The 14,274-nt window shown below is 43.6% G+C and overlaps 1 protein-coding gene across 2 annotated transcripts in view; it reads right to left on the reverse strand.

Annotated features, from left to right (window-relative positions):
* The window catches only part of LOC134535037 (protogenin B-like), a 220,650-nt gene that overhangs the window by 103,559 nt on the left and 102,817 nt on the right, over nt 1-14,274 (reverse strand). For both annotated transcript variants that reach the window (XM_063373870.1, XM_063373869.1), the window contains exon 2: nt 4,775-4,974. In XM_063373870.1, the coding sequence (XP_063229940.1) occupies nt 4,775-4,974 (200 nt within the window). The remainder of the gene's footprint in view (nt 1-4,774; nt 4,975-14,274) is intronic.

The following is a 14,274-nucleotide window of genomic DNA, read 5'->3' on the forward strand; positions in this document are numbered from 1 at the left end:
TCAAAATCATTTTCATTCAAATTTTAACGGTGAATAAATACATTTATTTGCAGTCATTTAATTTTTAATTAATTGCATGTCGTATGGCAAGCAAAAAAAACTAGGTTCTTTTAATATTTGACGGTGAACATGTATTTAACTTTCAAAAAAAAAAATTCAGTCCATCAGCTCCCCAACATTTTTATTTCATAAAACTACTAGGATATTCTGGTAAATGTCTGTAGTAAAAATGAATCTGCCACGTGCACGTGTGTGCATATGCACATGCATGTGGAACTGTGCGTGTGTGTGTGTGTACACGTGCATGTGCGTGCACACAGGTGTGGACGAGCCACGTCCCAGGCTCGGGGAGGCACAAGGGCGCATCATCCGACACTGTGTCTTCAGTCGCGAGGAGCGAACATGGACGGCCGAGGCGGGCGGGCGAGGAGCTAATTTTTTTTTTACTCGCCAACCCCCCCCCCCCCCCCTTCCGGGAGAAGGGGGAGGAGGGGGAAGGGTGTGGGTGGAGGGGAGAAGGAGGAAGCGCTGCAAGGTAAATGCAGGGGTGTTTCGTTCGCCCGCCCACCCGAGCGCCACACACGGTGTGCAGAGCTTCAGAACAAAAAAAACACGCGATTTGCAAAAAAAAAAAAAAACAGAGGAGAATGGAAAATGGCCAAAAGCACGTGTGTTCGAAATCATGGCATGAGGGCTTCTTCAAAAGGAAGCCTTCTTTTCACAGACGAGAGACCCAATCGTGCATCTTCGGTTTTTGTTCAGTTAGGTTAGCTACATTATAAATACTTTAAAACATCGTGGACGGTTGATTTGGTTAGGATAGCTACATTAAAGATACTGTGAAATCATGTAAACGGTTTCCCCCAAATAAATACAACTGTTGTGGTACGGGGGAAAAAAAAAAAGCTAGCGTGAACTTCGGGGAACTTCGGGTGTGGCTCTCTCGTCTGTGAAATGAAGGCATCCCTTCTTCGAAGCACCCGAGGGACTCGCACGACAACTTACATCTCACGATTCTCCCGCCACGTAGGCTACTACTACCACGAGGAGACCTGCGCGCCAGGCCACAGCCGTGCGCTTAGGGGCGACGCCGCGCTAGAAGCACCAGCGAGTGTCGCACTTATCATCCCGCCTCACCGACACAGACACACACACCCCTGACGAGGCGATATACCAGTTGCTCCAAGGCTCCAACTTCAAATGCGCACCAGGGTGTCCACAAGGAAAAAATATTTCGTACCAACTTAGGCGAGAAAAAGTACTAGATTTGAAAAAAAAAAAAAAGTACTAAATTATAATTTGTAATGGTTTTAACAATTTAGGAAGTTATTATGAAGTTGCAATGCTCTAACTTAAATATCACACCACACACACATACATTCCATAGTTTTTAAAAATAATTATGCTTAATAATAAAACATATTGGAGTTACTGTGATATTATTATATTAAAGAAATAAAGTACTATATCTGAGCGTAAATGTACTAGACCACTAAAAAACTTATAACAGTACTAGATCTAGTACGTAAGTACTAACTGTGGACACCCTGATGCGCACACCAGCCTTGGTAAGCACTTTAAATACGGGCGTCGATAAACATCCACTTCCCCCCCACCCAGGGAATAAAAAAGCTTCTCACTGGAAGGAATGCTATCCATTCGTTTAATTTTATTTTCTTAGTATATATGATTTTCCTTAAATGAAAATTGTGTCTATGACAGCAAATAGTTGAAAAACTGAATACGTGGGAATAAATTGCACCTACATGGAAATATTATATGCTCCACTCTTTAAACATAACGTACACTGTATTTTGTTTTGTAAATGGAACATTACAATATAGAACAGATACATGTAGATTTGTATCCAATTTGCATGAAAATAACTGTATCACTGCAAAATATTGTTCGCAGTAATAATGGGTTCGGCATTTATGATGCATGTTGTCCCAGTACCTCCAATAGTTCAAGTTATTTGTGAACCGTTTTCTGAATAGAGTTCCCATTATTAACTGCCCACATTAACAATAATAACAAAAACAAAATAAAGTTCAATTACTGAATAACTCGATTATATATTTCCATGATTTAAAAAATTTTAAGCTTGAATGAAACACATAATTAAAATGTAAAATAATCCGCGCCAATTTTCGTGAGAAATACAAAGTTGCAAATTCATTCTTGTAGTTTTACAAACTATTCCTTGGCAAGAGAGAGAGAGAGAGAGAGAGAGAGAGAGAGTGTGTGTGTGTGTGTGTCAATGGCGGCTTCATGATGACTTTTCGGGAGGGGCTATCGCACAAAGAAAGGTCGTAAATGCAAAAAAATGCAAGTGGTCAGATATTGGCCTTGGAATAATATTTACAAATAACAGGTTTCAAATACAGAACCTTAGTAGCTCCAAGCAACTTTTGATGAGACAAAAGTTTAACATATGAAATTAAATATTTAAGTAAACATAAATATTCACTAATCAATAAAATTGGTCTCGGGAGGGGCTATCGTCCCCACCACCCCCCTTCTGGAGCCGCGCTGTGTGTGTGTGTGTGTGTGTGTGTGTGTGTGTGTGTGTGTGTATTCTGAGTATGTGAAAATCGAGATGTTTTTGAAAATAAGGAAAGTAGTACCTCGCACGCGCAAAACCTATGGGCCACATATCTCGCGGCAAACCCCCCTCCCCCTTCTCGCACTACAATACAAGACCACGGAATCCCACAGATCTGCGCCCTTTCTTTAGGTCGTACGTGCGTGTCCAGACTTTTATTCCTCCGCAGACGAACCTGCAACTGAAGTTTTTCCGGACGGAATTCCGAAACGGCCCCCGCGCGCCTAGAGGTGGTTTGAGTCGGCGCGAGCTAACGGACCGACAGAGCCGCGCGCTAATCGCCGACGACAGTGCTCGTTTTTCGCGATAACGAGATGAAACTGTGGCGAACCGGGTTCCGAAAAAAAAAAACGGATTCGAATTCGCCGTCCGCAATGCGCCGAACGGCCACGTCACAAACAACAGACACCTACCTCCCCCCTAACACTGAAGAGTTGGCAGTTGTTTCTCTCGCCTCGACCAGCCTGGTCCGTGCGACGACACGCAAGAAGGGTGTGCGTCCCGTTCTGTTCCACGTCATTATTTCGTATTTACGTTTGACACGGTTCAACTTGTAGAATTTTTGAGTGACAGGAATTTAACTAAATGAAAAATAATTGTATGTACGGTGCATAATTAGCTGACAAAGTTGAATTGTTAACATTAAGGAGAACCGATTTCCAAAGGAATATTTTGTAAGTAGAGAAAATATTTATCTCTGTGCAGACGCATGACACGAACTTGTCATCGTGTCCGCGCGACAAGACGTGTCACGCGACTGTTTCCGCCCGCTCGAAGCACGGCCGCACCGCAAACATGACGCTTGGGAGAGAGTTTCCTCGGAGTGCTGCGGCTGCTGTTTCACCTCGTCCCAGCAGGAGCGGCTCCAGGGTCGCGCAGGCTCCGCCCCTCCCCGAAATGGAGCTAGAATAAGGGGAGATGCTTATTTCCTTGATGAGGAGCTAGAGTAAAGGCCCTTGTATAAGTGGGGCTAGAGGAAGGGAAATGAAGCTTATCTTCTTGATGAGGAGCTAGAATAGGGGAAGACTTTCCTCGAAGTGGAGCTAGAGTAACTGGAGGCAAAGCTAAACTTGTTGATGAGGAGCTAAAGGCCCTGCTCGAAATGGAGCTAGAGTAAGAGGAGATGCTTATTTCCTTGATGAGGAGCTAGACTAGGGGAAGGCTCTCCTCTTGACATGGAGTTGAAGCTCACCTTCTTGATGACGAGCTAGAAAAGGAGAAGGTTTTCCTCGAAGTGGAGTTAACGTTAGGGGAGTTGTAGCTTATCTTCTTGATGAAGAGCTAGAATAGGGGAAGGTTCTCCTCGAAGTGGAGTTAACGTTAGGGGAATTGTAGTTTATCTTCTTGATGAGGAGCTAGACTAGGGGAAGGCTCTCCCCGAAGTGGAGCTAGAGTAAGGGGAGATGAAGCTTATCTTCTTGATGAGGAGCTAGAATAGGAGAACGTTTTTTTTTCCTAACCTAAGTTAAAACTAAGTGTGTAAGGGAGGGGTCTAGGTAGGGAAGACTCTAAGTGCGTCTCAGGGCAAGCCCTATACGCTCTAAACATGCGGGTTTTTAACCATGCAGAAAAGGTCACGTGCATCATGTGCTAGGAGGGGATTGGCCAGCCATGGCAGACGTTTTCGCCATGACTAACTCCCCTCACTCTTAATTCTAGACTAAAACTAGATAAGTTGGGCCCAGGTAAAACCTCCATAGACAGAGGGAAAACCCTGGGCACATACATGCGGGATGCAAAGGTCATGCATTATTACAAGCAGGTGGATTACAGGAATAGAAGGATGGTCCTGGAAGAAGAGTGGGGCGTGGTAGAAGTTCTACTATGCAAGGGGTGGGGCACTTGGACTTTTAGTCCGCATTGGTTTGGTCAGGTCTGGTCATTTTGGGGGCGGCTTATGAAGGTTCTCCTCGAAGTGGAGTTAACGTTAGGGGAGTTGTAGCTTATCTTCTCGATGAGGAGCTAGACTAGGGGAAGGCTCTCCCCGAAGTGGAGCTGGAATAAGGGGAGGTGGAGCTAGAACAAGGGGAGGTGGAGCTAGAATAAGGGGAGGTGGAGCTGGAATAAGGGGAGGTGGAGCTAGAATAAGGGGAGGTGGAGCTGGAATAAGGGGAGGTGGAGCTGGAATAAGGGGAGGTGGAGCTAGAATAAGGGGATGGCGCAGCTCACCTTCTTGATGAGCAGCGTGCCGTCGGGCAGCAGCAGGCGGCGCGAGTCCCCGGCCAGGTCGAGGGGCGCGCCATCGCGCAGCCAGGAGACGTTGCGGCCGGGCGCGGAGCAGGTGAGGTTGGCGGGCCGCCCCCGCGGAACCACCACCTCCGGCGGCGGCTCCGCAGCGAAAGTCAGCGCCGGCCCGCCCGCCTGGCTGCCTGCAACCCAGCGGCGAGCAACACGCTGCACTCCACTGCACTGCCCTCTCTGTTCCCGTGTACACGTGCAGCAACAGGTCACAGATCAGAGAGAGTTACAGATGGAGCACAAGCTCTGACAGGGGCGAAGCCAGGGGGGGGGGGGGGGTTAGGTGTTCAAAACCCCCCTCCCCTTTAGCGCCAAATCTTTATTTAAATTTCTTATTCATCACTCAAACGAATTCCATGTTAAAAATTAATAAAATTTTTACCATTACAATATTTAAATTTAAGTACCGAAAAAAAAGAAGATAAAATAGCACTATTTTACACCATAAAATCCAAATTTTTTCCCTGGTGAGCACCCCCGGACCCTCCCGCTTTAATACGGGTGGGCCATGCTTCTTAACACACCCCCCAATATACAAATCCTGGCTACGCCACTGAGCTCTGAGCGCTGTGGCCAGTTTGTTCACGTAAGAAGATGGCGGCCATTTGTTTATATTCGCAGAACAGCTGTAGTTTACTACACACTATTGTAGACAATCATCTTTATTTGTTTTATATTCATGCACTTTTCCACCACCATACATACATCACTTATGAGAAAATACGTTTTTCTTCATTGCACAATATGGCGGCGATCTGCTTCCCCCTTACGTCCCCTGGCTTCAGCAGAGATACCTACAAACTGCGTTTATGCTCCATCTGTAACTTTCTCTAATCTCTGCAACAGGTAGGCCAGTGGTTTCAACAACACTAGCGTTAAGTCATCATTAGTAGCCGTCTAATAAACAGTTTTTTTTATCATAATTGACTCGGGAGTGTCTTTCGCGAGTGCTGAGCATCTTCGGAGGCCAGGGGAGCTCATCTTTACCATCCCCTGCGTAATGGTGAGTGGAAAAATTCGACACTTTCGGTCCCAGTTAACTTCATATAAACACGTTTTCCCGAGCCCCTTTGGCTTAACTACTACATTTATTTTCTATCACTGACCACTGGAACTCATTTTCCGTTTGGTTCCAGTGGGGGTCCCGGAGTCTGTCCAACAAGTAGTTCAACCCCTAGGACCAAGATTAACATCTACTCCGGCATGTAAGACAAGAAATAAAGCCACAGATTTCACTTCAACTTTTCACCCGCGTTTGTTAACCGCCAGTGAACAGTCACTAGAATATAACTTCTTTTTGGTGTGTTGTACAAACCGTAAACATTGTAATTTAAAAATATAAGAAACAATTTATATACTAACTCTAACCTTAAAATGTAATGCAAAGAATCGTGTAAGCATAATATGTCACTATTGTTATTATTTGTCATGATTATTATTAACGGTAAGAATTTCATATGTAAGCATCTAATTAGGTATGTTATCATTCAACAAAAGAAAGAAAAGAACCATTAACAATAAAAAGGGTAAGCTTTAGACAAACCTCTTCATTTTTATTTCTTCAAATACGATCAATTTTTTTTCTACTTCCTGTTGTGAGAAGTTCCTTTTTCTCCTTTTTTTTTTAAATGTTTCTCCCTTGTGTACCTCTGAGTAAACTGTAGTGTCATTGGTCCACCCAAAGCAGCTTCCTTGGCTTTTTATAATCGAAAATTAAAATAAAGCTCTCTCTAACAACACAAGGGCGGTAACACGCATCGGAAGAGATAAATTAGCGCTTCTATGACGTCACCCCCGCCAGTCTTGCGCACGTGGTCCGCCCACGACACCTCGGGAGCTATGCGAGGCCAGCGAAGGGAGGATGGAGTGAGAAAGGGGGAACAAGAAAGAAAGAAGAAAAAAGTGGAGAAGAGGACCGAAGATGGGCAGCCTTCTTTTCACAGACGAAAGAGCCAAAACCCGAAGTTCCCAAAGTTTATGTGTTTTTTTTTTTCTCCGTATCTTTAATGTAGCTATCCTAACAAAATCAACCGTCCGCAATGTAATTGACCATTAGTATCCTTTTACCAACACCGCTATATTTATTTACAATGAACAAAAAAAAACCGAAGATGCACGATCGGGCGTTTGGCTCTATCGTCTGTGAAAAGAAGGCTGCCCACCGAAGGATGGCAACATGTCACACGAACTGACCCGTCCGTCCATTAGGAACACGTGGGGCGTATTGCGTGGGATTGGGGGGGGGGGGGGGCTGGGTGCTGGAGGAAGGGGTGTGTGTGAAACTTTTCTAATCAAGGAGAAACACGTGTCGTCCCCGGAGCTGGTCCTTTGGACCTGCCACTGGCTTCAGCGGCGGGCCTTCCCCTCCCGCCCTGTCTCCCCCCTTCTCCTTCAGCAGCACGACACACGTGACTGCAGGACTGCCCAGAGAAACACTGTGACACTTGACATGCCGCGATTCGTCTTCTCCGCATACTTGAGCAAATATATATACCCTGCTCATCGGCTACTGACGTGTAAGACATCTCGACTTTGATGATTCAATTATTCTTCTGGATACATAACCTTCTGTTATTTGGATTACTATTTATCTCGTTGCACATATAACCCCCCTCCCTCTCCCCCCATCGTTCCATCTCCCTCCACTCTCTCCATTTCTCACTCTCTCTCTCTTCCCCCCCCCCCCCCAAATTACTTTTCTCGCTCTCTCTCTAGTTCACGGGTAATAAATTCCACGAACTAGTAATTTATTTTAACGTATTTGTGTTAAGATGCAGATGACCCAATGTCATCGGAATGGTTTTCAGTTTGTACAGTACTCGTCATTGTACAGCGTTAAATCACTCTTATGCCGGTAGTTAATATGCTAAAAACACAATATTTTTTTATTGCTATTTTGTGACTTTAAATAACTAACAGGAAAATTTTGTAAAAATTAAAAAAAAAAAATTAAGAAATTTTTTTCCCATCTACTTACCATTTGCACAGCTTTCTTTACTAACTAAAATGTTTTTTATAACGCCTGTATTCTTGGAAAATGTTTTTTACGTGTTTGTCTAAATATAGAAAATATTGTATAGAAACGATTATTTCGAAATCATTTTGACGAATACTTCCGACTGTTATAAAAATTTACTTTAACAATAATATTTTGTAGATATCGTTAACTACTATTTAAAATAACAGGAAGTAATGTCTATCAGAAGTCTAGTACCAAAACACTATCTTAAATCTATTAAAAACAAATCCTTTTGCTGTTGATTTCTGGTTTGGTGGGTTATAGGACTACTAGTGCGCAAAGCTTCATGGTATCTATGTGTATGTATGCTAAACTTTATAATTATATAACCGAAAAATTTTTTATGGACTGGTGACGTTTGCCCGAGTAGGTAGAGGATTGTGGAGTCCATCCTGGAGGTCATTGAACCCGCTCATTTTTGCTGTCTCTACTCATGATTAAGTCGCCTTTTTTTTTTTTTTTGCAAGATGTTATTGGTTTATGGCGTGTAAAGTAACCCACATACTAATGTTGTGGATATTAAAATGTGTAAATATTTGTAGTCTTGTTCGTCGCTAAGTAATAAAGTGAAATTCAATTTTGTTTTTTACGTTTCACAGCAAAAATTAAATGATTAGATAAAAGCTTAAAGAAGAAATAATGACCAAATATATATATATATATATATATATATATATATATTCCTTCTATAAATATTTGATCTTGGTTAGGCGAAGGCTCCAATATCTCATTATAATCGTAAAATGTTCCAGGCCGGTTTTAGTACATTATTTTCATAATCTTAACCGAGTCGTAGTGTAATCTGATCTAAAGGACATCTAAAATTAAACACTTTCACGTTTTCACACGAAATAAAGAGATGCAATCAAAAAAGAGGACACAAGAAATTACTAACTGCAAAATTTGATCTCAAATAATTTTTTTTTTGTTACGGGAAACCGAAATTTATTCTAGCGTTTTTCTTGACATTCTGCGTCCGGGCAAAGGACTCGAAAAGATAAGCAAAGACCGCGCGCGCGAGCTGCCACAAATAAACATGGCCGAACCTTTGTTTGTCGCTTGAGTCACGCCCCTTCATCGCCAACACAGATCACGGAGGGAGCAAGCAGTCTTTGAACCCGGGCGCGGAGTGCCGAAACAACAGATAAACAAGACTCAGGCGAGTGCACTTCCCACCAATTACCCCCCGCCTCTTGAATCATGCCTGAAGCCTGTCTTGTCTTCCCGTAACTAATGCTCTGTGCCCACGTGTTCCGAAACTCACGTTTTCCCACGAAAATCCGTGAACAGATATATACTTCAGAAGGTACGTCCCGTTCTAGTCCATTATTTTATTTGTACGTTTAACATGGCTACACGTGTAGACTCTTTTTGACGTGACAACGTCTAATAAATCGATGAACGCCGGCTGCACGCACGAAAAAGTGTCCCGTAACGTACATTGTCCCGTTAAACTCATTGTACGCTTGCGCCGCATCTATCTCTCTTCCACTCGATTGGAACAACCATCGATTTGACTTTTTCGAGGCACATTAAACTTGAAACACTCCTCCCATTCGTTTCCTACTTTTCCTATCATCGTTCTATCCTTAACAGAATAACACAGATTGGAAGAAGTTAAATAGCAAACATGTATAAAAGTTAGAGTTAAAATAATCTCTTCGTTAAAGTGATAAACATATTTGAACTAATGAGAGGAAATAAAAGTAAATTTATCAATTAAATTGTAAATTTCATTTCACTCCTTCTTTGTATCCATACAAAATAGTGATAATTCAATAAAAATGATTTAATTTTATTCATAAAAGTATGCAATCATTTCATCAATGTTTTGTTATGACGTCGTCCGTAAACCGACTTTACAGACAACCAATTTTTTAGTAGCCGAACTTAAACAAAATGAAGAAAAAAAAACACGTCACATAGTAGCCAGTAAATTTGACTTTAAACCTAAAACGTTTAATTTCGATATTCTATTTCATTATCTTTATCCAAATTACACAAAAAATATTAACTTTCACCAACTTTTGAGGTAAGACGACTTTAAGAAGAGTTGGCCTGTGCTATACATTGGTTTATGTATGTTCAACTATCATCCCTGCACATTAATGGCCACAGAATTTTTTGTTTCCCACAAGATAACAGCGCATTCGTACCCGCCTCTAAACAATTTTAAAATAAACTTTTCGTGCTTGTTGATAAGGCTCACCTAACTATGGAATCCAGAAGTTTTTCAAAATTTTATAAATCTGTTTGTTACTGAAAACTAATTATCTAAACTAGAGCCATCCTACCTGCAAACGATGTGCTGAGATTTAATATGACATTAAGCCCAATAATTCGAACTGCACCTGAGAGAATTTGAACGTGTATGTGGTAGTATCATTCTCTATTTTCGTTTCTGGTGTAAATTATTACTAATAAAGAAATGTGCGAAACAGACGAATTTCCTCATGTTTAAGATGTGATAGTTCTGACAAGATTTATTTGCACTGGACATGCGGAAGGATGGACTTGTACCAGTACAGCATTATTCCAGCACTACCTACACTAACTGTTAACTTTTTGAACACGTAATAACGTTAGTTATTAACCTACCAAATTGAATGAAAATTTTACCATACATACACCTATATCCTACATTTCCTATGCAGCTGAGTATTTTTTCTGGACCAATTTGAGGGTGGGGATGTGTAACTATACTTATGTGGTAAATTTGCCAAACAATTTTGTAGGTAGTAACTTCCATTGCATGTTTAGTAACTCGACCACAAATATTTTAAAAGCGTAGGATAGAACTGCCTTCGCCTGAGGCGTGTCTTTTTAAACGGTTTAAAACAAAGTCGCTATACACGTCTGTGTGCAACTTATCATAAACTACACAACGGATGTTTATGCGGTTTTCGCTATCGTTTAGATAACGTCTTCCGGAAAGTTTATGTGAATTATGCAATCATTTTAATAAAGAGAGAAGAGAAATCTCTATGTTTTGTAATGAAGTCCTAAACAGACGCTTTACATGGCTTACGTTGACTTATAAATGTCTGGTAAATCAAAGTCACTTATCGCAGCGAAACCTCTGCGGGAAGGATTCTTCGCACATTTAGGGCGGTATTTCCAAGACATTCGGGTAAGGTAGCGAATAAGCACTACCTTGTTGGGATACAACCGTGCCCTGACTCGCAGACCGTTCCAGAACGTGTCCAAACCCACCAATGGCGGCTTCAGGATGACTTTTCGGGAGGGGCTATATCGCAAAAAGAAAGGTCGTAGTTGCAAAAAATGAAAGTGGTGAGATATTGGCCTTGGGAATTACAGGTTTCAAATACAGAACCTTGGTAGCTCCATGCAACTTTCGATGAGATAAAAGTTTAACATATGAAATTAAATATTTAAGTAAACATAAATATACACTAATCAATAAAATTGGTCTCGGGAGGGGCTATCGCCCCCACCGCCCCCCTTCTGGAGCCGCGTTTGAAACCCACTCCCTGCTAGGTGAAGATAAAGAAACCATTTTAATAAACTGCGCCCTGCGCGAGGCTAGAAACTGAGTCCAATGCATTTTAGCGGACGTTTGGCAACCATCGAAACATTTGCTACGCCAAAAATTCTACAGATGGCAGCAGTATCGCGCGAATTAAATGGTGTGATTATAATTTCCTCGAGTACTTTTGAAGTTGTATAAAATGTATTCCAGGACAGTTTCGCAATCATATTGGCATGCAAACACGCTTGGTGCGTTTCCCGATGATTAGCCTACTATACACGAGGTAATAACGGCAGATGCAGTTCAGCCATCTGGACGAACTCAACGGAAAAGTTAGCTTGCGCATGCGCGAAAATTTGGACAACAGAACTGCGACGGATGGGACACCAAAATCCGTTGCCTCAAAAAAAATAAGGAACTTGCAGTGTCATGTAGGGTGCAGGTGTGGCATATTCAAAACCTAAACCCTTATTTTTGTCTCTTGGAATACCGGCCTTCCTCTTCTCGTGTCTTCGTGCCGCATGACAAACGAGAATGACGTGTAACAGATGGTTCCAGAGGGGGACGCACCACAACGCCGAAATGCCAAATTGATAACGCCGACAGCTAGAAAACTGCTGTGTACCACAACGCCGAATTACCACAATGCCGAAATACACTAACGCCGAAAAATGTCATTGCAGGACTGCCACAAAGGTTAGGTTAGGTTAGACTAGGTTAGGTTAGACTAGGTTAGATTAGGCTAGGCTAGGATAGGCTAGGTTAATTTAGGTTAGGTTATATTACGCTAGGTTAGGTAAGGTAAGGTTAGGTTTGATTGTGGTATTTCGGCGTTAAGGTACATTTAAGAAACACGCACAAATTCATTCAGTTGTTATTTCGGCGTTGTGGTACAGAGCAGTTTTCTAGCTGTCGGCGTTGGGGTCAATTTTGACATTCGGCGTTATGGTATTTCGGCGTTGTGGTAACGACCCGTCTTGGAATATCGGCCTTCCTCTCCCCGTGTCTTCGTGCGGCATGGCAAACGAGAATGACGTATGGTTCCAGAGAAGAGATGGTTAGTGCAGAGGAGTTGTGCGGGAGAAGTATGGGTCCCCCCCAGGTACAGGTCTGGCCTGGGCCCAGGTAGAGACCCTACTGGATGCCCGGGACTTGTCCCACCTCCCTTCGAAGCGACCCTTGGAAACCTGTGGAACCGGCAATTTTCCGCCCTTTCTCCCCAGTCCTTCAGCCCCCCTCGAGATCCCGACCCGTATCCGGTGTACCTTTTGTGAACCTGAAAGCAACAAACACACCCTCTCCCCCCCTCCCACTCTACATCCAGACCCCGAGCAGCAACGCCAATCTCTACCCTCGCTTCGAAACGCTGTTCATCCATGGCCTACATTCACCACTGCTTCGCAGCAATATTTTCAGAAACACTGTATACAAAAACGCCAAAACGAAACTTTCAGGAACCAAACCAGGAGGATAGGGGTCGCAACATGCGACCTGGGACTCCTACGCGGGCCTCGAGGGGTTCGATGCCAAGTCCCGGTACTCGGCCCCTTAGGCCTGCACTGTCCCTGTCAGACAGTCCTGATGACTGCTTGGGGTCGCTTCATTAAGCAATTAACTCTGAGCAATCCATGGGGCAGAGCAGTCCGTACTGGGAGCTGGACTTATTGTGTGTCCTGTGCGGGCTGTTTCGGGGTTTTTGACCTTTGATGTTCTCGTGACCTGCAGAATGTTTATTTTGAACCGACTCTCTGGCTGAGGTCGTGGCTATTCGCGGAGGTAGGGCCGGATGGGCTGCCACGGGGGAATTGCAGTTCGTTGTACTGGTCTCACGTGAGCGCATAAGATAATGAATGACTAAAGTGATTTACCTACTGATCAGTGATTCATTACTAATTGCGTCACGCGTGAGCACAGAGCACACAACATAGGATAATTCATACATAGAATTACAAAAGTTTTAAAATATACATTTTTATTTTATTTTATGGTAATAGAAAAGTCATAAAACAAATCTATTTTTACCCAGCATGAGGGGTGGGGGGATAGTTTTCTAATGACGATATCTGAACCTCGCCCCTTGAGGTCACCAAAGCACGCGCCCTACAACTGCGCAAGTAATCCTCTTGAGAATTCGAGAGGAGAATATGTATTTTTACATTCATTTAAATGCCAAGTTTTCTTTACGTATTTTAACACTTTTTACCACGGCTGTTTCAGTTTACCAAAATACATTCCAGGGTAAGTTTCACTTCAAACAAAGTTTGATTTGGTACAGCAATACGTTTTGTTTTGCCAAAGTGAGACTAAATTTCGGGTTTACGTTGCTACACATCTACCTCCGTTGGCAGTTTTCACGAAATCACTCCTGCCGAATGCCGAGACCCCGAGATGTTTACGCGCCGAAATCTGCACGCGGGATCCGTGTGATAGAGGGAAGAAGTGCATGCAGCAGTCCACGGAGAGAAGCTGGGGGAGTGATGAATGTAGCAGCGGACTGATCCCCCTTCAGGGGCCCAGGGGCCCTGCATCCCCCCCCCCCTTCTCTCCACCGGCGAGGCCCGTACTCCACGTTATTGATCCAACCCCCCGGCACGCTACAACCGGGAGAGAGATGGCGCGCGCGTGCCGAGAGGCAAGCAGGCCTCGCCCCAGAGCAGAGCAGCGCTCCCGCCGCCGACGACACACAACACTGGCCTGCGCTCGCGTTCCGTCCGCGACGGACGATCTGGGGAACACCTCGCCTCGCCTCCCCCCGTCGAACAAACAAACCAAGGGCTCTGTAGTTTTGTTTCTTTTAAAGCTGGACTCGACAAACCATCCGTCCGTCGCATCCGTCCGTCAAATCACGTCACCTGCAGCCAATCAGATGGCCCGGGAAATTCCAATCCGTCCGTCCGTCAAAACTTTATAACTTACGACGGA

The sequence above is a fragment of the Bacillus rossius genome, chromosome 8, assembly GCF_032445375.1.
Source record: "Bacillus rossius redtenbacheri isolate Brsri chromosome 8, Brsri_v3, whole genome shotgun sequence".
Lineage (NCBI taxonomy): Eukaryota > Metazoa > Arthropoda > Insecta > Phasmatodea > Bacillidae > Bacillus > Bacillus rossius.